Source organism: Thermobia domestica, chromosome 1 (assembly GCF_964235325.1).
Source record: "Thermobia domestica chromosome 1, izTheDome1.hap1.1, whole genome shotgun sequence".
NCBI classification, from domain to species: domain Eukaryota; kingdom Metazoa; phylum Arthropoda; class Insecta; order Zygentoma; family Lepismatidae; genus Thermobia; species Thermobia domestica.
This window is the reverse complement of record NC_137454.1, coordinates 140594225-140617300: the sequence shown is the minus strand read 5'-3', so window position 1 is coordinate 140617300 and position 23076 is coordinate 140594225. Positions and strand designations below refer to the sequence as shown.

The 23076-nt window shown below is 33.2% G+C and overlaps 1 protein-coding gene across 2 annotated transcripts in view; it reads right to left on the bottom strand.

The window, feature by feature from the left end:
* The window catches only part of HGTX (HGTX homeodomain transcription factor), a 112924-nt gene that overhangs the window by 32464 nt on the left and 57384 nt on the right, over positions 1-23076 (bottom strand). For both annotated transcript variants that reach the window (XM_081763835.1, XM_081763841.1), the window contains one exon: positions 10819-10994. In XM_081763835.1, coding sequence (XP_081619961.1) covers positions 10819-10994 — 176 coding nt within the window. The remainder of the gene's footprint in view (positions 1-10818; positions 10995-23076) is intronic.

The following is a 23076-nucleotide window of genomic DNA, read 5'->3' as shown; positions in this document are numbered from 1 at the left end:
ACAAAAAACAGTTTTTCTCTTATCAGTATTTTCTCTTTTTCATTTCCACCATTTTTTTTTCATTTTGTTTCGTTTTCTGGTTTGGTTATTCGATTGTTTTTTGCGCTACTACCAGCCATACATCCCTCTCCCCCTTCTTTCTCTTCTCTTCTCTTCCCGCTTTGATGATGATTTATTGTCGCTCGTTCGACCGCCGACGCATCGTCTGATAGGCCCGTTATGGCTCCAACGATTTCGTCAGACAGTAGAAATTCGATACGGGAGACCTCAATATGACTGCCAAGTTATACTATATACTACCACTAGCATCACCACAAGAACATTGAAAACTATAACATTTTAATTCTATATTTTTTCACTTCTTTTTATGTAAAAAAAAAATCGCAATGAGTGAATGAAATTTCTTGTTTAACGTACCACAATTACGTACCAAGGCTAAGGGAGATAGATGGTAATGATTAGGGGTATATAATGAATGAAATGGTGGAATGAAAAAAAGTCGGAGAAACGCTAAATAAACTATGTACGTGCGAGGTGTTTGTCGACCACAAAGCTTACTTAGTACAAGCTGGAATCGAACGAGGGATTCTACGCACCAAAGGCGAGTGTTTTCTACCGCCTTGGTGAATCACAACGGCCCCTAAATCGCAATGGCCGATCTCTCTCTCTCATACATATATATACAAAGTGTGTTCAAAATGTACCGAACCTAATTTTTCCCGCGTAAACCAATCAAGCACGGGGGACTTTCTTCAGCGTGGATGTAGAGGGAACAGTCATGCGCATTCGCGATTTTTTCCTGCCTTCAGAAAGCGTTAGTCGCTGGTAGCTGGCCAACGAGTGAAGACGTGTAGTGAGCGGTCGTCCAATTTATTTATTTATGTATTTATTTATTTATTTTGTAAAATGATAGGAAAACTTGAGCACTGACATTGCATCAAATTTTGACAAAAACTTGGTAATACCCAAGCGAAAAATATTCAATCGGATTTGTACATTCAATTTTGAACAAGAATTTGGTCATGAGGAGAGTGTCCACGAAATTTGATTCAGGCTTTCATCGCCAAACACAATATTCCTGTGTATCATCAGACTCCCTATTCACCAGGCATGGCTCCGTGTAACTTTTGGTTATTTCCCAAGTTGAAAATGCCACTAAAAGGGGCCCGATTTGAGTCCAGACAAGACATCATGCGGAATGCAACAGCATGATTGCTCACCACTCCAAAAACTGCATTCCAGAAGTGTTTCTAACAATGGCGGGAGCGCTGGGAGAAGTCTGTGCAATGGCAGGTGATGCAAACCATCCTTAAAATTGGGGCCGCTGTGGCTCAGTGGTAGAGCATTCACCTCTGGTGCATGGGGTCCCTGGTTCGATCCCAGCTCTCGCAAATTGAACTTTGTGGTGGACAAACACCATGTGTTGTGGTTTTCACTGGGTTCTCCGTTACCTCCCACTTTCTCCAATCCACCGTTTCATCCATTTCTCATGATCGCCGTTTCCTTTAGCTTAACCGGTATAAACATAAGACGTAAAACTTAAAGATTACATTCCATTTTTTCATCCTTAAATCAACAGTCATTTAATTTGATTGCATAAAGCAACCTATGTGTACAATGTTACAAAAAAGCATAATTAAAAATAAAATAAAAATAAGTAAAAGGAAATTGAATGTGGACGACATTTCTCCATTATTGGTTTAAACATTTTTTTTTATCGTAAAACTACTCAGATGATTTTAGCATGCTAGTGTGTATAGGTCTATTACAAATAAATTTTGTCACCCTACGGCTAATTGCCTATGAAAAGGTACCTGAAAATTTTGAACATAAACACTTTTAGTTACGCCCGGTGGGTATTCCTAGAGTCATATTTGATGCCGTCCGAATAGTCTTCTTGGGTAGTTACTCTATTTCGAATTTGAAATAATTTTGTCAAATAGGAGGAGACTTATTGTCAAAGTTATTTCCCATTTTTAATGGTAGTTTTACTATGACCAACCTTGATTCTATAGAAAATATCTAACTTCTCCTTATATGTGTTCAGCTTACAGAGTAATACAAGGAGTTTTCATGGTAAACTAGGACTTTTTGAGTTTATAAGATGAAATAAGAAATTTTAAGGGGTTTAAACTACTCATTTGTTTGCCTTATCCCTTAGAACCCATTATGTATTTACTTTTTTATTTTATAAGATAAAAGGAGTGAAAACTGTATTCCTTTTTTGACGTTAGCTTTCGAACACACCTCGTAAATCAATTAAACTGACATCACATTACTGTTTTATATATATATTTACGTGTTTTCTCCAAGTGTCGCATGTTGTGATTTCTAAATTGGAACACGTGAAGTCGCCATTATTGAGCATATGTACACTTTATAAAACAAGTTGCAGTGTCACGTGTCCCATTGGTTTATATGGCTTGGTATTTTCTCAATTAATATTGAGTCCGAAAGTAGGTATAGTACTAGATTTCTGCCACTTCAGGGTTTTAGTGGAGAGATTAGGGACGGAGATGAAACATATTCTTGGGATGCTTAATCGATTGCAGGAAAGCACTTCTCGCTATCTATTACCGTTTGTGCTTTATAGTGATCAACGCTAAAAATGGAAATGGTTGATAGGTTTGACTATCATCTCCATCAACGAAATCGACTCCGAATTTTTGGCTCTCTACATCCTGGGCAAAAGTGACTTAGTGACACATCAAGTAGTTCACGACATTTTTTTTGTCTCTCGGATAGATGAGCTCATCTTTTTCGTCTCCTGGATGGATAGGCACATATTTTTTGTCTCCTGGACAGACAGACGCACATTTTTTGTGTCCTGGACGAACAGACACACAGTTTTGTCTCCTGGACATAGAGACACACATTTTATGTTTACTGGACGAACGAACCAAATACTCGTACGTACACGGACAGACAGAGTAAAATGTATGAAGTAGTTTCGGTAACCCAAACTAATTAGAAAGTAATAATATTCTTCGGTCTATACATGCAAAAACGTGAAACGTAAAGCTAAATACAGTACTAATGCATCTAACCAAGAATTAAATGTTATCTAAAAGCCTTTGAAACAAACAACACTTTTCATAAAAATAAAAGCGTGGGATACAGAGAAACGGTTGGGCTTGTACTCATATTACATCAAATGCTGTAAGCAATTTAAAAAAAAAAGAAAGAAAAAAGAAAGAAAGAAAACAAACAAGAGATGAAAGTGTGAAACATAAGGCAAACAAAAGTTGTAAAACAGAAAGAAAATAACAAAAAAGAAAGAAAGATTGATATAATATATGTAATGTGGTAATAGAATGGACATAAATGAAAAATGATAAATGACATTAAATGCAATCTGGTGCCTCTGATAACATGTTTTTTTTTTAACAGATAGCGTTATTTTTTTGTTGTTGTTGTTGTTGTTGTTGTGTTCTTTATTTCCTTTGGAAAGTGGGGGTTTGTGAAGAAAGAAAGAAATAAAAAAGAAAGAGAATATCTTGTGATGTCCATCCCAGCTACATACTTCTTTTACTTGTAAGTCGATTGGGAGTGACAGCAATACTGAGGATTGTCTTGCAGAAACATGACACCTGAAGGGTTTTTCTCTCACTTTTTCTCCCCACATTCCTTATGTCCCCTCTCTACTTCCCCTTTCTTATGTGAATGTGTATGTATGTTGTGTGTGTGTGTGTTTTTGTTACTTGCAGACAAGTCGTGATATATTTGACAGTATCCAACAAACAAGCAAGCGGGGGAGCAAGAGAGACATAGAGAGGGAGGGAAATGAAATCACTTTTATCCTCCCCCTCCTTTTGTATGTGTGTGTGTGTGTGCTTTGATCTTTCTTCTCCTCTTTGTGTTCTTCCCCTCTCTTTCAACCAGTCAGCTTATAACCTTCTCTTTTGCTTATTTTTATATTTTATTTTCTTTTTTCTTTGGATTCTTTTCTCTGGATATACAGACGATGAGTTAAAGTTGTCTATGTACTTTGTTGAAAAGTTTTCGGCTACTGGTTCTTACTAGCAACTTCATGAGTTGTTTCTTTTTCCCTTTTTAACTTTTTGATTTTTTTCTTTCTTCCTACCTAAACCAAGTTATCTGCTTTTCATTCGCTTTATCTTATTTGTTTGTTTGTTTGTGACACAAGGACAACTAAACAAATATATATGTATATGATTTTCCTTTCACAGTACACTTTTCATTTTATTTTCAAAGACATTTCTTTAAACAAGACAGTAAATTTGAACTTAATGGATTTATTGTTTGATTAACGTAATCTCTTTTATTTCTCTTAGAGGATCCTATACATAAACCGAAAGTAATTGTACTTTGAATAATAAAATTATTATTATTGTTATTATTATTATTATTATTATTATTATTATTATTATTATTATTTATTTATTTATTTATTTATTATTATTATTAAGATGCTCTTAAATTATATAAAATGATAATTATACCTGTTGTTCTGTATGGTTGCGAAACATGGTCGCTTACTTTAAAGGAAGAACGCAAACTGAAAGTAGAGCCTATTTGGAAATAAACTCCTGAGGAGAATATTTTGAACCAAGAGAGACTGTAATGGGGAATGGAGAGAACTTCATAACGAGAAACTGCATAATTTACACCGTTTACCAAACATTATTAGGGCCATCAACTGTAGAAGGCTCAGGTGGACAGATCATGTAGATACAATGAAAGAATGTAGGAACTCTTAAAATTTTAATTGGAAACCAAATCGGAAAAAGACAACTACTAAGTCACAGGAGGAGATGGGAGGACAATAGTAAAATGGATCTAGCAGAAATAGTAATAAAAAGTAACAACTGAATCCAGTTAGCTTAGTACCGAAGTCAATGGAGGGCTTTTGTGAGTCCTTTATTGAATCTTCGGATTCCATAGGCTATAGGCTTTAGCTAATAATAATAATAATAATAATAATAATAATAATAATAATAATAATAATAATAATAATAATAATAATAATAATAATAATAATAATAATAATAATAATAATAATAATAATAAAGAATTTTTATTGACCCAACAGCAGTACAGCCACAAGTACGGCAAACGAAAGAAGAAAAGAATGAAAGATGTATAGACTTTATAGCCTGTAAGCATAAGACGCATGCAAATTGGTAGAATATATATACTAACTTACATCATACAAAGTATAAAATACCTCTCATCATACAAAATAATGTTAAACTAGGTAACAAAATATTTAAACAAAAACAAATTATATTATTATTAATATTTAACGTTCCACGATTATGCTCCGAGGCTAAAGGAGACGATGACAATTAACGAAATGGTAGAATGAAGAAAGCGGGAGGAAACGGTACAACCCCGACAAAACTCACGCACAGAGCAAAAACCCGCTTAGCATGAAGAGGGATGGAGCTAGGGATCCGAAATGAGCACTCTTATCACTGAGTCACCGTAGCCCACATAATAATAATAATGTAAAGAAAACCAGATCTTCCAGGTCGGATAATTATCCTATAATTCCAAAAAGATCATTTAACTTTTATGACTGGGAGTTTTCTGAGTTTCACAGCCAGATTGGGTTTAGGGATTTTAGGATTTAGATTTCTGGGCTTTCGGTATCTATGGCCATGTTAGCCCGTCACGTATGAGGGATGACGTCCCTCGGCGATCATACTATCCGAGGAAAGGGAAGGAAGAAAGGATTGAGGAAGGAAAGAAGCGGCCTGGCACATATATGTTAGGTACCACCCCGGCATTTGCCTGGTGTGAATGAAGAAAACCCAGGAAAACCTCATTCAGGATGGCTGGTCTGTAAAAGCTTTTTACAATTCGACCGAGTGCCCCCACCGAGAATAGATCCCGGGGCCGATCGCACTGAAGGCGAGAGCGTTAGCGACTACGCTACCACATCCAGGATGGAGTTAGAAATACTTGGTCTTAACAAAAACATCCCTGTAGTTGTAAATGTCATTATGAACTACTGATTATACGGCCAATGGTTTAAATTAGAAAATTTTGAAAAGTAGACAGAACTTATGACCTAAGTTACCACCAAGGAAAGATTTTTGGAAGTTCGACGAGAAAAGGTCATTGATAGCTCTTTTTCTCGTACTTGAATGTTGAATCTTCTGTCAAATATTACAAATATTTTTGTTGTCTGGAATAATCCTATTATATTATTACTATTATATATTTATGATTTGTTAAATATCCTAAATTTATCGCTAGAGTTGCTGTCCCTATTGTTGCAGAAGCTTTGGTAACAATGTCTCCAACCCATCACGTCTTCTGTTTAACTGTCAGACGCCAGCTTTCAATAACCGCATAGTAAACACGAACCTTGATATAGCTGCAAAAATAACTTAAAGAAATACTTCAGCAATGAACACGAATTGTATTGTTAAATTTCTGCTAGACAGTTGAATATAAAGTTCATTAATTACAGCAGTTAGAGTTTCCTATGTTTCTGGCCGCAATCGTCAGCAATAAATAAGACATCCAAGTCCATATAATATCCCCAAATTGTGAATCTGTATAACGTTGAGAAATTTTTTATAATATGGAATAAAATAGCAAACAATATTGTGTTCACTAACTTAAATAAAGGGAGTCAATTTGAAAGGCTGTCATTGGGGGAACGGGAGAGCTGGTTTGTTGATTATGCAAACGAGGCAGTGGCACCAATTGGGCGTTTCCGGTACGGCCAACCTCCTCTTTAGCTTCCATATTGTTGTCGAAGTGTAACTAATCAAGGAACAAAGGCAACGAACATTACGAGGCGGGAAGGGAGCTCTTTAGATTCTCTCTTTTGCACATGAAAAGGCTGCCTCTGAAGGAAATGATAGGCCAATTCACTTGGAGGGGTGAATGTTGCCGTGATATGGAGGGACCGCCTCTCTTTATTAGGCTGGCAAACCGACTGAGTGAATGGGGATCATATTCTTCCACACCCATACTGTGTAATAGAGCTCGTTTGAAGTGTTGTTAAAGAGCGTCACTCTACTTGTTCTTTTCAGGCCAATACTATTAAGCATTGTGCGTATGTCAGCTGTGTACTATATATGATTCGGAATCAACTTTAGCAGTAACAAAACTTAAGACCATAAATTGTAGGCCTATTCTTTGATATGTATAAAAAATAAATAAATAAAAATTTGACAGTACTAATATGTACATAGTTGCAAATCTCTGGATCGTACAGCCTATTAGCATTATATATATATATATATATATATATATATATATATATATATATATATATATATATATATATATATATATATATATATATATATATATATATATATATATACTTAGCTGTTCCCAGTCTTAAGTTGTTCTATTGGAAAAGTGGGCCACGCATGCATCAACTTCATTTCTCGTAAACTAATATTCCAAGCAGAAATACGAGTTACATGACATGTTTTCCTCTGTTTTGATTCCAGTGAATAATTTATTTGAGAAGGACTAAGAAATAACATATCGAAATTGTCTCAAATAAAATAAGAAATAGTAATAATGAAACAGTGAAATATAAATTCAAGTTTGGACTTTTCTTAAAATAAATAAGTGAAATGTAATAGAGATCAATGTGGGAGGTATATAAGGGAGCGGGGATAGGTGATGCTGAATATTGAATTTGAGTTGACTCTTAATTTTATCAGTTTCTTATCCATTTAGCTATACAAGAAATAATATTTTACACCTTAGAATGTATCCATATTTTACTTCTGCTGCACACTTTTGACTACATTTATATTTTTTCAAGATTTTTTAGTAGACTTACAAAGACTCACTGACAAGTTTGCTACATTACATTGTTGTTAAATTACAGTCAGAATCGTAAATTGGGAATTACTGTTAATCTAATTTAATCTAATCTAATATAAATAAAATAAAGAGTTTGTTTGTGTGTTTGTCTGTCTGTGTGCAGCCTGGGTACCAGACGAGTGGATCGAGAGTTATCAAATTTTGGTCAGGGATACCTTGGCCCAGGCCCCAGATCAAGACGAAGCCCTTTTTCAAATTTCGAACCAGGGGGGTCTCATTGGATAGTTTACCGGAACAGGCTTGGGAACCAGACAAATTGACCGAGAGTTACCAAATTTTAGTCACGAATTCCTTCGTCCAGGCTTCAGACCAGAGTTAAAGGTTTTTGTCAAAATTCGCACCAGGGAGATCTCAGGGGGGAGTTTACCGGGACATGTAAAAGTAGTAGAAAATGACCTATATTAGTGTTGAATTCATAGTTTTCGCGGTCCCTGAAATCAATGGTGAAACTCCGATCGCATTAACTTCCAAATTCACGCTATTCGGCTCCGGGCCTGGGGTCACCGGGGGAGGGGTGAGATACCGAGACATATAACAGTAATCCAAAATGACCAATATTAGTGTCAAATCCATAATTTTCGCGGTCGCTGAAATCAATGGTGACACTTACAATAGCGATGACTTGCAAATTTAGTTACAATTGTATGCGGGTCGGGAGTCAGTGGAGGGGAGGATACCGGGACATGTAAAAAATAGCCCAAAATGGCCGATATTCGTATCAAATCCATAGTTTTCGTGATCGCTGAGATCAATGGTGATATTCCTACAGGCGTTGACTTCCAAATACAGCCCCCGTGCGAAGCATGGGTATATTCAACTAGTACCGGTATTTAAATAAAACTGATTACTTTGATTAGAAAATATTGATGTAATTGTAAAATCAATCATTAATGAAGTTGACTTTCTATAATTTTACCGAGTGCTACACCACTGCGTGTAGTAAACCGGAATTTTGTAGTCTCTTCGCGAGTGTTGTGGGGGTAAACATATCACTAAGGGTCTCTGAACTCCACACACACACAATTGTTCATGTTATTTAAATGTCTTTTTTAAAAGTAATTTTCCTGTTATTCGGTGATTTCGGTAATCCGACAAAACTTGGTCTCGTATCTACCACCTTAGGAAGAGTATGTTGTATTTTCATATTAATTCCACTCCTCGATTCACACATCGTAGTAATTTATGTAAAAACAACGATATGATATGTTTATCAGCGATGAGTTAAGTTGATTTTGAGTTTAGCGTCTTTTTCAGCAAGGCTATATGAGACATAGACCTACTGATTAAAATGAAATCCGAATCACATGAACTCTCACTGGGAAACGAAGCCGGGTCTCCCACGCCAAAGGCAATTCCTTATAATTTGACTGCAAAATGAATATTTCATTGTACTTTTTCAAAGTTGTAATATCAGAAACATAGGAAATTAAATCATGCTCAATATACCTGAGCTGACTTCTGAAAAAATAAGACGCAAAATCTCAGACATGATTTTCACGATTTATTCCTCACTCTCCTTTGTAAAAATTAATCGAAAAGTGTCCATAGTTTGTAGCAAAACTCATTAATGTCACTTAAAATGAGCATATTTATTTTCTCGACTCACTATTCCGAAAGAACGAAAATATTCTTTGGAGAAAATATTTATCTAAGCTTACGAAGACTATTCATGTTATTTTTCATACTGTATAATTCAACATATTTATTCGAAAAAAAAAAAAAAAAAACAAGTATTGGATATGTTCATCATCCAAAGAATTCCATTCTGCTAATTCTGTGGCTCTGTACATGTTAAAAAATTAATAACACACAATGTTGAAAATCAATGGTAAGCACATTCATTCGTTTAGATTATATCTCTTGTCTTCTTGGTTTTTGTTTAGGTTCTAGATTTAGGTTATGTGTTCACTCACTTTCTTCAGAGATCTATTAAAATTATAGCTATTATTTCATGTGTATTGCTTCGTGGAAATCCCACATGACCAATGAATGTCTCGAAACAGAGTGACTGAGAGATATTGCGTTTATAGAGAATCATAGAAATAATATCAGGTACAAAATGTCAATGCTCATGGTGATAACTCCCCCCAAAAAATCGCCCTATATATAATGTTGTCTTACTATTGAAGTAGACTGATAACTTAGTAAATACCCAGAACAAAAGGTGAATTTTCTGCCGCTTTCTTTTCAACGCTTATCCTGAAAATTATACAACCCAACGAAGTAATATGCTGAAGAGGTATACATTTCAGGAACCTGTTAATTGACCGAATTCTTACATAAAATCAACGCAGATGAAACCAAATGTGAGGTCTTACATTTAAAACCATCTCTGGATTATTGTGAATAGCAACATACAGAAAGGGAGGAGTAAATTTCTACATGATAGGATCACTGATAGAGAGCACACCTTTAGTAGAGGGTTTCTTCGTTCGATCCCAAATTAAGTGAGTTTGTGTGGTTTTAAGCGAGACTCTCCAGTTTCCATTCATTTTCTCATTCCACCTATTCTTTTATAATCATTCGTTTTAGACTAAAGGGCATTATCGTAGGATGTTTAATTAAAGGCACTGTTCCATTGAATTTTTAAATGACATTTTTAGTTAATACTTAGTTAACAATAGACATATTATTTTCCTCTGTTTCACATCTTTGAGAAAGGTTTTTCACCCTCACTCACTTCTTAAAAAAAAAAAAAATTAAAATATTTTCCTTAGTTACTTCGTAGAAATATTGACGTCAGTAGTGATAGCTTCTATTTATACTTGTACACCAAATCTTCACCGATTAAAATTTACTACGTAGAGGTCATTTTAACTTCGAATATGGAAAAGTTAATTTCCTTATATCGTCAATTAATAATGTATTATTTCTTTTTAAAAAAATAGAGGAATATATTCGCTCCTTGGTCGGTAAACAAATTAACTTACGAGTCCAGGTAAAAAAAAAAAAAAAAGATTAAACGAGAGAATAAAAATAATGGCTATTTACCTTAACTTGTGACTCAGTCATTCCTAGGGCGTAAGCCAATTTAGCTCGTTCGGGGCCTGCCAAGTACTTGGTTTGTTCGAAGGTTTTCTCCAAGGCGAAGATCTGTTGACCGCTAAACGTCGGTCGCGTATGTTTCTTTTTACCGTCTTTATCCACTGTCATACTGGTAGGACCCACTACAAACAAAAGAGAGAGAAAAATAAATACTTTTAGTTAGAACAGTTAGAGAAGAGCAAAGAAAATGTTGCTACTCATTTTGATACCATTGCTAATAGGTTGAAACATTTGTACTTATGTTGATAACGAACTCAACGAGACACCTTCTGGATGTTTGAGACCGGCGAAGCTATACACAGATACATGCACGTAGAAATATTAATCACGTACAAATATAAAATATTTATGTAATCATATGTGAATGCTAATATTCAAGTTTTAAATTCAAGTAATAAATAACATAATTGTCCAAAGATAAGACATATATCAATCGATAGTTCGTATTCAATTGAACAAAATTATGTGTGAGTGTAAAATCTCATGCGCAGTTTTTGAGAAAATGGAGAAAAAGAAATTTCGTTGTAAATCTTAAACAAAAAGAAATGTTGTACGAGAAAAATACCACTTATTGAGGTGAAGCTGATCCTATAATATACTCTCATTAAATTCTTTAATATGACACTACCAGGACTATATTACATGATATAGTTCAGCGTTTCTCAACCTTTTTTTTCCTTTGGAACATACCAAAGTACGTTTCAAACTTTCGTATGTGATTTTTATTCCCGGATGCAAAAAAAAAAAAAAAAAAGCAAACACACAAAAAAGCATACAATACATTTTTTAATTATGGAACTGCTATGAGATACAAATGTCACAAGCAAATTACGTGAAACTCTTGAATAGAAACATATTAACATAAAAGAAACTTATTACTCTTAAGCAGGGATATGAGAAAAAGAATATTACCATCAGAAATATAAGAAGACCTCAAACTTAAAACTTGGAAGACAAGTGTGAAATCAAGTCGATTTATGATATTTTTTTTTTTTAAATTTCTACTGAAGAGAATTTTTTTGCGGAAGATCTTAGAAGACATTAAAAAATCTCGCGACACACCTCACATGTATTTGCGACACAGCGGTTGAGAAACGCTGGTATAGTTCATGAGGAATAGTCTAAAATTATCATTAACTTTTAGATTTTAATATCTGTTTAACTAAAAGATTATCCAGAGATAACACATATATATATCACTCAATATATCAAGTCAAGCTGAACGAGATAACATGCTTGACGGTAAATTCACATGTGCAGTTTTCGAGAAAATCCAAAATAAAAAAGAACTTTTTGGGAGCGCTAAAAACTAAGTCATTCATTGCCAATAATGACTTTTTTTTTATTTTCCCGAAAGAAATTGGTAATTATTTAAGTATTGTGTCTATTACAAAATACACTGTTAGCTCGAAGATTATATCTGTTTATTCGTATTTTCCCTAATAGTGGCATACACATTCCTTTATGCACATTGCACATATTACCCGTAATCGTTATTATATATATAAATGAAGATAAAGAGTGATTTCGTTACATTTTTTTCGTTTCGTAATTCACTAATACTTAAACAAGTTTGCAAATTAGAACGCTCAATTTCGGTGAGTTTTTATCGTGAGTCAGCTCAGTTTCAAAATGTATTCTGTGAGCTAAAACCACGCTTATTCACTCTTAATATAATATGCCATTGATGCTATTTTTATTTCTTTTCTGTCTGGTAATCTACAGTAAAACGGTTTGAATATAAATTAAGAAGCAAGAATATACGAAGTTTTTTTAGATGATAAATGATATAAGAAATCAGTTAATACTAGAAAGGATGTCCAAGAATCTGATCTTCAAAGATTATTCTAAAATAAATAAATAAATAAATAAATAACATTATTTTAAAAGTTAGTTTAAGATACATTTCACATTACGATATGAAAATATGGAAATTTTGCGATCGTCTCCTTAAATGGTGTAGCCAATGGAAACTTATGCTGTATATGTACCGAACAAGGGAATTAAGTCACTTTACAAAAGTTCTGAGAAAGAGAGATATAAAGTTTGTACGATACTTTTAAGTGTATGAAAAAGTGACCATTGTTTTTTTAATATACATTTAAAGAGTTCTGGACATAAATCTTTCACACTCTGGAAGCAGCTTCAGATAGAAATCTTATCCAATACGTTAAAAAAAAAATCTTTGTGTACTGAACGCGCTATATGACTGTATCGTTTTCAGTCTGATATCTATAAAGGATTGTTTGATAAATAATAAATCGAACACTAGAAAAGATAATTAATAAGGACATTACTGGTCTGTAGTTTTTTTTTTTTTTTTTTTTTTTTTTTTCAGAAATGACAAAATTCTAATGTGAAACTTTTCAGAAAGTCTTGGAGCTATTGATATTGTATGAACATTTCCATGAATGTGTTGGTGTGATTGGTTTCTTTCTCATAGTTGCATTTAAATTTTATATATATAGCTTGTCTTGTAGCTAAAGAATCAAAGTGTATATATATATATATATATATATATATATATATATATATATATATATATATATATATATATATATAAATTAACATGAACTGACATAAATTAAAGTTGATGTGGAAAGTTGAAATTTGACAAATTTGACATGATTGTAGCCTTCCGAGACTAACCTACAGGAAAATTGTCAAAGTGAATATTTTTAATTTTTAAGGGTTCTAAAAGGGAATGAAGAAATCTTCATGTTACTTGAATGGGAGTTTTTTTGGGATGCAAAATCTTATCTTTTAGATAGTTGAAATAGGAAAAGAAACTTGAAATTCGGCAGAATTGTTGGTTGAAGAGGTATGAGGCCGTAGGCCGAGCAAACGTGGGGGTCTGGGGGCGGAGCCTCCAGCTAGTATATATATATATATATAATGAATTATTTGCATAGTTGTTTAAGTGCACAATTGACCGTAATACAATTACTTGAATGTTCTGTTATAATAAATTTTTAGAAGATCATGTAACCCTAAACCATTATCATAATTATTTTTTGTTGTAATTGTTTCTCTTGTGTTGATTGATATTAATAAATTTATAGAATTTGGAAAATAAAATTGCACTAGTTCAACTCAAACATGATTTCAAATAATAAATTATTTCACGTTACATAGCCATTCTCTCATTCAATTTGGTATCTCCCAATTTTTCTTTTTTGGAGACCTTCCAGATGTATTAAAGAGTTTTTGACTTTGTTGTTGTTGAGCATATTGTCTCGTTTGATAACAGTATTTGAAAAGTTCCAATTGGGAAAGGAACGTATCCATGGGAAACAATAGAGATGTCAGCGTAACCTTTTTATAATTTTGATTTTTCATGCACCTCCTTCTCTAATTAATAAATAAATAAAGAATTTTAGGAAAACAAAAAAAAGTATGAAAAGATTGCGATCTTAGTCAATAATTAGTTTTTGGATCAGTTGCCATGAAATTTTTGAACGGCGCCTAAATCGAATTTTCTTACTTTCTACGGAATAAGCACATCATACTGAGTTGAATGATAGTTTTTTTTTGGATTGAAATATATTGGATCTTTTGATTTAATAAATAAATGCGTTGCGTTCCCTCTACCGAAAAAGGAACAAATTCGTTCCACGACCGTTCTTTCAATGTTCTTTTTTATTATTATTGACAAAAATCTTCCTTTTTGTTATTATGCTTTACAATAAGTATATGTAAATATTAACTTCAATTAACGCTTGATTTACTTAAAGATCCTCATCATTATGAAAGTGTTCCATATTGTAGTTAAGAATTGCCTATAAATTAAATGAAGTTAGAAGTAAACGCATGTATTATATAGATTTTTTAGATAAGACAAAGAGGTGGGAAGTTAAGCATTTTAAATACGATAAGACATGTTGAAAGTAATAATAACAATAGACATAGTCGTTTGGAACAATTTAATAATAAAGAAACAGGAGGAACAGAACCAAAAATGTTTGTTCTCATTCGTTTATAAAATAAATGAAGATCCTACTTCGTACTTCCAGAAAATAAAGGAATGTGTCCCATATTTTTTGCTTTTCTTTCTTGTAAAGTAAACACGGAATCCTTCTGTAAACTCTTTGATGGAAATGTCATGATGCAATAACATGGAAGAAAATGTTTAAACTTGTAAGCATAATTAAATTTTCTTCATATTATATAGTCCTCTATGTAAAAAAAAAAATCATCTTATGATACTGTCAAATTTTCGAACTAACTATAGTAATTTTTGTCTAATTTATCATTAGTATGCTGAAGTTAAAAAATAAAAAACTACTTAACTTTGAATCTACTGTGCACCAGTTTAGCTGAACTTAATAACGTTAATTGATTAATTAAATACATGAATATGAGTAAGCTCGTTCTAATCACGAGTTTTCACAACACTATAACTAAGTAATGTTAAAATAATATTAAATGTAACCCTACGGAACAACTAACAAATTAAGTCATTTATTATACCACATTTTAGTCATTAACATTGGAATTATTACGAACAGCTCAGAAATAAAATTTGATTGAAACACCATTGACAAATGTTGAATGTGTATTTACCAATTTATTGCCACTTTCAAACAGGAAAAATGGCATTAAAATTATGGTGTCACTTCATTTCTTTACTATAAAATCCCTTTGGTGTACTCTTTCCAAAAAACATTAACTCAACGTTGCTAGTTCCAACATAAATATACGTTTATTCAGTCTTAAAAACTTCTTGCACTTAAAACGTGATATGCTTTCTGATTGCGGTATAAAGTAAATATTAAATCCTAAACGTACCACAATATATTCATAACAAGACGAAAATTTACCTGCATTTAGCACTTTGGAAGGAAGAAAAAAATATATATATATGTGAGTACCATAGTAGGCTAATGTTTGTGTCAATGAAGGTACTTGACGTAAAGTAGGTGTTTTAAACCCGTCTATCAAGTGCCTCTTATATATGCATTTACTCAGATAGTTTTCTTAACACTTCTAATATCTTTCACATACTGTTTGTTCAATGCTCTTTGCGTATTATTATGTGGCGTCATGTGTATGAGTGTGTATATATATATATATAACGTGTGTAAAAAAAAGGAGCTAGGAAAAATATTTTCTTATGTTGAATATGTTTCACATAAACCGCAATTAAATAGCTTATTGCTTTTATAGGCCCAGTGAATAACACAACCTTCCCATATGAAAAACGTGTTGCATCCAGCTGTCGTCATTGTGTATAGTAACTTTCGTCTTCTTTCTCTTCTTATATAATATGACTATATAAGCAGGCAAACACTAATACCACAATTTACTTTCTGACAAAGATTACAGATGACATTTAAATGCTGACTTGTGGATGAAAATTAGGCTGATTCATGACTTGGCACGCCTGCAGTGGTTATGGGAAGAGGGGGGGGGAGAAAGGGATTGAGAAGATGAAAAGTAAGGTAGATGTTTATATGTGAACTGAGTAAGCGAGGGATGGAATAGGATAAGTGTTTGGTAGACTTCATGAAGAAATGCAACTCATCAAGACGTTTCTTAAACACCAACTTCTTAATGGCTTCTAGCCATGAATAGTCAATGAGATTTTTTCCCTTTCTTTCTCATCCTTTGGTGACCAAAAAATCCCAATCTATTGCCTTGCATTGTGGGCCTTTCTTTCTCTACTTTTTTTTTCATATCTCCCTCCTTCCTTCATCAACACTGAATTTCTTTTCGAAACACCTGCTCTGGAAAAAGAAACCTTATATAGCTTCACAAGCAACAACTACCTAAACCTAACCACCAGACCGAAGCTTAAATACCCATCATTTCTCACCTCGGTGAACGGGAAGGATGCTACGTATATATATATATATATATATATATATATATATATATATATATATATATATATATATATATATATATATATATATATATATATATATATAGTATAATATACTTTTTATCTCTTCAAATCCTTTTGTACGCCAATACCTCTTTTATATCCTTCATAATGTTGAGGTGCCCACAGATCCGACTAGTTGGACAATAAGATTTCACCAGTTTTGAGATGAAGCAGAGTATTAAAAGAGTTCTTCTGCATGGTAGATAGCGCAATTGATGTGATGACGCAAATGTGAGGAGGATTAACACATTCAAACACATATATCCGCTCTTTTTTTCTTTCGTTTTCCGCTAACAGCCCACAATTTCTTCGAGAAAAACACCATCCACAAAACACGCAAAGAAAAGGAATCTGCCATATAATGTTCCAAGTTATTCCTATATAAATCACGAATCTCTACAAATGGGAGATCTTTTAGTTGGAGACATGTAAGATGATATAACTTGTTTCTTCTGGCAACATTTGGACTACACCATCTTCTGGATCCTCCAGTATTTAATGAAGACCGACATTAAGTCTTCTTTCTCTTTTGCTTCTCAGAAAATATTTTTTTCTTACTAACAAATTGACTGGCTTTTATGTATTTGCTGACTAAAATAATCTTTCAAAATCAAGGGAAAATACAGAGAACAGCGTTAACATTTTATACTTCTCTTAGCAGATATAGGAGAAAACATTAGCTGAGGATAAAGAGAAAAAAATTCTGGAGTTAAGTATTTAATGAACTTTGTGAAGTATTAAATGGAAGACACAACACATATTTTAGAATTTAGAGTGAAAAATAGTTATAATAACAATTACTCAAACTTTAAATTACTCACATTTCTAGAACAGAATACAAGTTTTTATTTAGAAGGGATGCCCAGTCGAAATATATCTATTCGAAATATTTCTATTAATTTACTTAGCGCATATAATATAGAGATCAAACATTACGGTATCAGTCAAATTTCTCTGCTCTAAATTGTTTGAATTATTGAAGATAACTCTATCGTTTGCTTCATAATATTTGTAGCTACTATAAAATCAACTATAGTGAATGCCTAGGGTCAAAGATGCCGAACATCGGATGGTTTCCCAATATCGGATACCGAGAAATATTCCGTATGAGGTGCTGCAGCCTAGCGGCCGTTATCGTAACTGCAAACCAATAGGTGGGCCATTACACACTTAAGTTATGATATCTCTTGCAACATATTTATTAGTGTGGTAAAGTGTTTTGTGATTTTTACCTTATGGAATATTTTCAATACTGCAGTTGATTGCGTTATGTCGTCCATAAAGATAACCTAATCATAATCATACTATACTTAGGCTAAGAAGAGTAGTCTTAAATTATATGATGTTTTGGTAGTTCGTTTCTGTTTACGTGATGTATATAGTTGAAAGTTGCTACACTACTACGTTGCCAAATATCGGATGATACAGAGGTTCCAAATACCGAATACTAGATATTAGGGAACGGTATTGCTGATGTCATGCTTCGGTTATTACAGTTGAAAAAAATGAAACGAAATCTTTGAGTTTTACGTCCCACGGTTATGCCGGTTAGGCTAAAGGAGACGCTGATGATGAGTAATAAATGAAATGGTGGAATGAAGAAAGTGGGAGGAAACGGGAGAACCCCGAGAAAACCCACGCACACGGTGCTTGTCCACCACAAAGTTCACTTGGCGGGGGCTGGGATATTACAGTTGACAGAAATCGCTCGAAGGAAGAAGTGGGATTCTGAGGCTATGCTCCAGGCTGTTGCTGCCGCCAAGAGAAAGAAAATGGGGTTTCTCAAGGCATACAAATTCTTCAATGTTTTGTTCGCAGCCGTATAAACTTGAGAAAGGTGGTGAACTATGGATACGATGTATGCAATGTCTTAAATGGGCACACGAGCTATATGCAGGCACTGATTCAAAAACGTGAAAATCCTTTGTTTGTAATTATTGAAAATAATTTAACTTTTTGGTAGATCCTACTACAGATGAGTAGAAGAATGTTTAGTTACAAATAAATCTACATTATTAGAAGGTAGCTTCTTTTGTTGAACAATGTTTAAGTACCAGAAAATCTGCATATTTAGAAAATTGTCTGTTTGATAGAACAATGTTTAATTCAAAGTAAATCTACATGTTGAAAACGTCTATGATTTTGTAGAACAATGTTTAGTTAAGATAAATTTACATATGCACATATTTAGAAAGTAGTCTATTTTATAGAACAATGTTTAGTTAAATCTACATGTTTTGCAACTTTACGTTTTATTTATACCATGTAATATAATTAAAATAACACACAGTCTTTTCCAATTGTGTTGTTCCTTAAATCCTTCTCATTCAATTTCCGTCCGATATTAAGACCCCTTACTATCCGATATTGGGCAACCTTTTTCAGAACTGAAAAAATGCCACTTTGTACCAAAGTGTATATATCTTTCTTTTAATATTTCTTTATTGCTTCGAAACTTTCAAATTATAATCTACAAATATAATAGAACTAAAGCAATAATAATAATAATAATAATAATAATAATAATAATAATAATAATAATAATAATAATAATAATAATAATAATAATAATAATAATAATAGAAGGTCCATACGTATTACAAATACGTTGCGCTTGAAATTTTCATGCCTGTTGGCAATATTAACAATTATTTTATATTTTGTCGTTAAAGCAAATACTACTAACAGGGATGTGAACGAGATAAATCTCGAAAAGACTGTCTCGTCTCTAAAAACGTATCTGTTTCTATTGGAAGACCTATGTCTCGTCTCGTGTGCAGTATTTAATACTAAGAATGGTAGTAACAATGCATCATTAACTCACTTTCGGGCCTATTGTATCTCTCAAACAAGAAAACAAACAAAATACAGCAGAATATGATAGGTGAAGTTTTACACAATTGTCATTTTCTTGAATTAATCATTAAAAAAGAAAGAAAGGGTAATATGTCCCAACCACAGAATAAGTCGACAATTAGCAAATCGAGACATAAATATCTTCTTCTGAGAGACTCGCACGTACGGTTTCCCCTCCAGTTGCACGATTCAGTCGTCCCTTTTCCGAGCAACATAGATTTTCTTCCTTTGATTTACCACTCATCCCCCTATATATATGATAGTCCTCTGCTCTCTCTCTCTCTCTCTCTCTGTCTGTCTCCATCCTATCTCGGTCATTGTATGGGCAGTGGATACCAACATCTGGCACTAACAACGCGCGAGCCCTTTTGGAGCAAAGCTGCTGTCCGCTTCGATAGATGTACAAGGCAGAAAGGGAAGGGGACCCAGAAAGGCAATATTATGACCGAGCATCACAAAATAAATATTTCTATCTCTGGCAGCGAGAGTTGGAGTCACCAGTCTCTGGGAAAGATTTTGGTACGGAGATTATATACGAAATAATTATCTTTTCTATTTAATTAGAGCCTTTCTTTTTCTTGGAACTGTTGCTAATTTATCTCTTCATTGTTTTCTCTCAAAGATTTTTTAAATTTATCTATTAAGTAGAAAATATCCCGCATTCGTGGAGCACAATACATTCAAATGAATCTTCGATATTATGAAAATCCGAATCAAGGACAACATAAAATAAATGAAATACCAAGTAGGTCTACATAATAATAAAGTACCAAGTACATAAAAAATACGTAAATTTTCGATACTTTATTCTGTGAATTAAATATTTATTTTACTATTAAGTTTGTTATTTTAGGTTTAGGAGCAATTCCAGACTTCTAAAGCAGAAAATCGGGACAAATTGCTATGATTCAAGAACGTTCTATAGGCAAATTTATGTTAAGGTTTGTAATAATAACCGTGTAGAATTTCATAAGTTAAAATTTGAAAAGAATATCCCCATATTCACTTTAAAGGAGTCTATTTCTGTAAAATTTCCTTGAGATCAGTTAAACCGTTCAGAAGAAAGATATGAAAAGTTGAAATACACTTTTCGGGAAAGAATGAATTTCCATTTGCTAATGTTCTCTTCGCTCTAAACTTATAAACCTCACTACCATATAATGCTCTACAAGGAAAGCACTACATACACAATACACATTCCAATACCTTATATACAACACACATCCTCATGAAATTTCAAATGACAATGTCAGTAAATAGCAATGGATTCTTCCCAAGGAAGTTTCTAATAGTCAATGACTGCAAGTAATGCTCGTTCCTGCGTCTTCGGTAACCTAACCCTTTGTGCTACTCGCTTGTTTATGCTTACAAGCGTTTCTTCCGGCTGATGGGCTTTTCGGTAGGTCACGAAAAAAATGTTCCTTTTATACATCTTACTTCTAGGAGTTATACAATGCTGACTAACGTACATGTATGAATGGTAGTGTATACCTACATAAATAGTCTATTTTAGGCAGAATGAGGTCCACACAGCAGAATTTTCACTAATGCGTCATCTATTTATTTGGCCGAGTACTTTGCTATTTATTTGATATTTTCGCTTTTCTTTTAAATGAGGATTACATGCACTAGAGGTGAATGGATTTTTACTTTGATGCGAGCAATATGTACTATTAACTACAAGACACAGATAACTTGATTACTTGCCAACAACATTCTCTTAACATCCATGATAATCCGTCTAAACATTACTAGCTGTGTTCAAGAAAAGAATCTTATCTGTTGCCGTATATAATATTTTCCTAATATTAAGATTTTGATGTCTAAGTCGGTGTGTCATATTTATCTAACAATGTCTTAAGAATAAAAATTCCTCATAATGATAAAAAGGACTTAAGTCAAAGCTGATGGAAATCTATGTTCCTTATAGCGTAGACTTCACTTTGAGGAATGTGTTCATGTATGCTATCTTCTCACTTTGATCTACGATGTCCTCATACACCGAAAAAAAAAAAACCTTCATTTTAATACCGCTCTCCGTTCTCCTCCTGTTTTTATAGCTGAAAACACATATGCACACATGTGCATCATCTTTGTCAGTGACAAAACGTGCCGCGAAACCTATTTACAGGTTTATCCCGTTGCGTGAAAGGCTTTAAAATTCGATTTATGCGACACTTAACACATCATAAGCTTCGTTTAAATTGTTGGTCCTCATAAACACGGCAAACTTCAAACACTTTATACGATAGACGACCAATAGAGCGCAACAACCACCATCCATCCTTCTTATATACAGACACATGAAACCACATACATAATATTTACTTCTCAGTTTTTTCTTGCCAAACAACAATCAAAATCTTTTTAAAAAGATTCATTTTTAAGAGGCATCGATCATTTTTTTACCCTTTATTTTCTGTTTGAAACAAGCTGTAAGAGTATATATTACTTCAGTGACGAAATTATTAATTAGAGTTTTGTGAAAAAGGTTTCATTAATGGAAATATTAGCTAACTACCTGAATATTATTGCTCATTCTATCTTTGAAATTATATGTAACTCAAAAATAAAATCTTATCATATTATATTACATGAGATGAAGGCAATTATATGTTGCCGAAACTAACACAGATTGTTAATAATTAGTTTTTACTTTGGTCAAATTATATTTATAAATTATTGGCTATCTACTTGAAATAGTAAAACTTAACTTCCATGAACCATTTTAAAAGTAAATAATATGAAAACCAGGGATCAAACACTTAAGTTCTTGGGTGAGCAAAATTTCTTGTCACCCAACCCAGCTGGTTACACTTTATGTTCTGGAAGAGTTTAAATAAAAAAAGAAATGCCCTAAGTAGATTCTTTGCAAATTTCTGGAAGGACAAAAAGCAAACATACGACGCAGTAATAGATACCGGTACACTATTAATTAATCCTTCAATTAATACTTTCAGAAATTGCCAAACCATCAAGTATACGTAGTTACCCAAATGTATATCAACAATAAATTTGAGACTTAATATTCCCAACCAGGTCTCTAAACTTCAGACTCATTCTTTTCTACGTCTAGCCCAGACTAATGCTATCAAAATTAGATTATCTCATATTGGAATATACATATAGATACTCATATTGATTATGGGTTTTCCAGAGTTTTCTTCAATTCCATTATGTGAATGCCGGATAGTACTTTTGTGGTAAATATAGACCCTGATCGTAGTTTTTTCCCACTCCCTTTTCCATTGTTGATTGTTTGACTCGAAGTTATTTACGTACAAACTTACATGGCTTGAGATCAAACTTTAGAGAGCTTTCGTATCAGAGGCAAGAAAAGAATATTCTGATAAATTTCTACTATGTAAGAAAAGAATATTCTGATAAATTAGTCAATCAAAATTGAACATATTCCTTTCATTTTATTCTGAATATATAACATGTATTTCACATTAAAACTC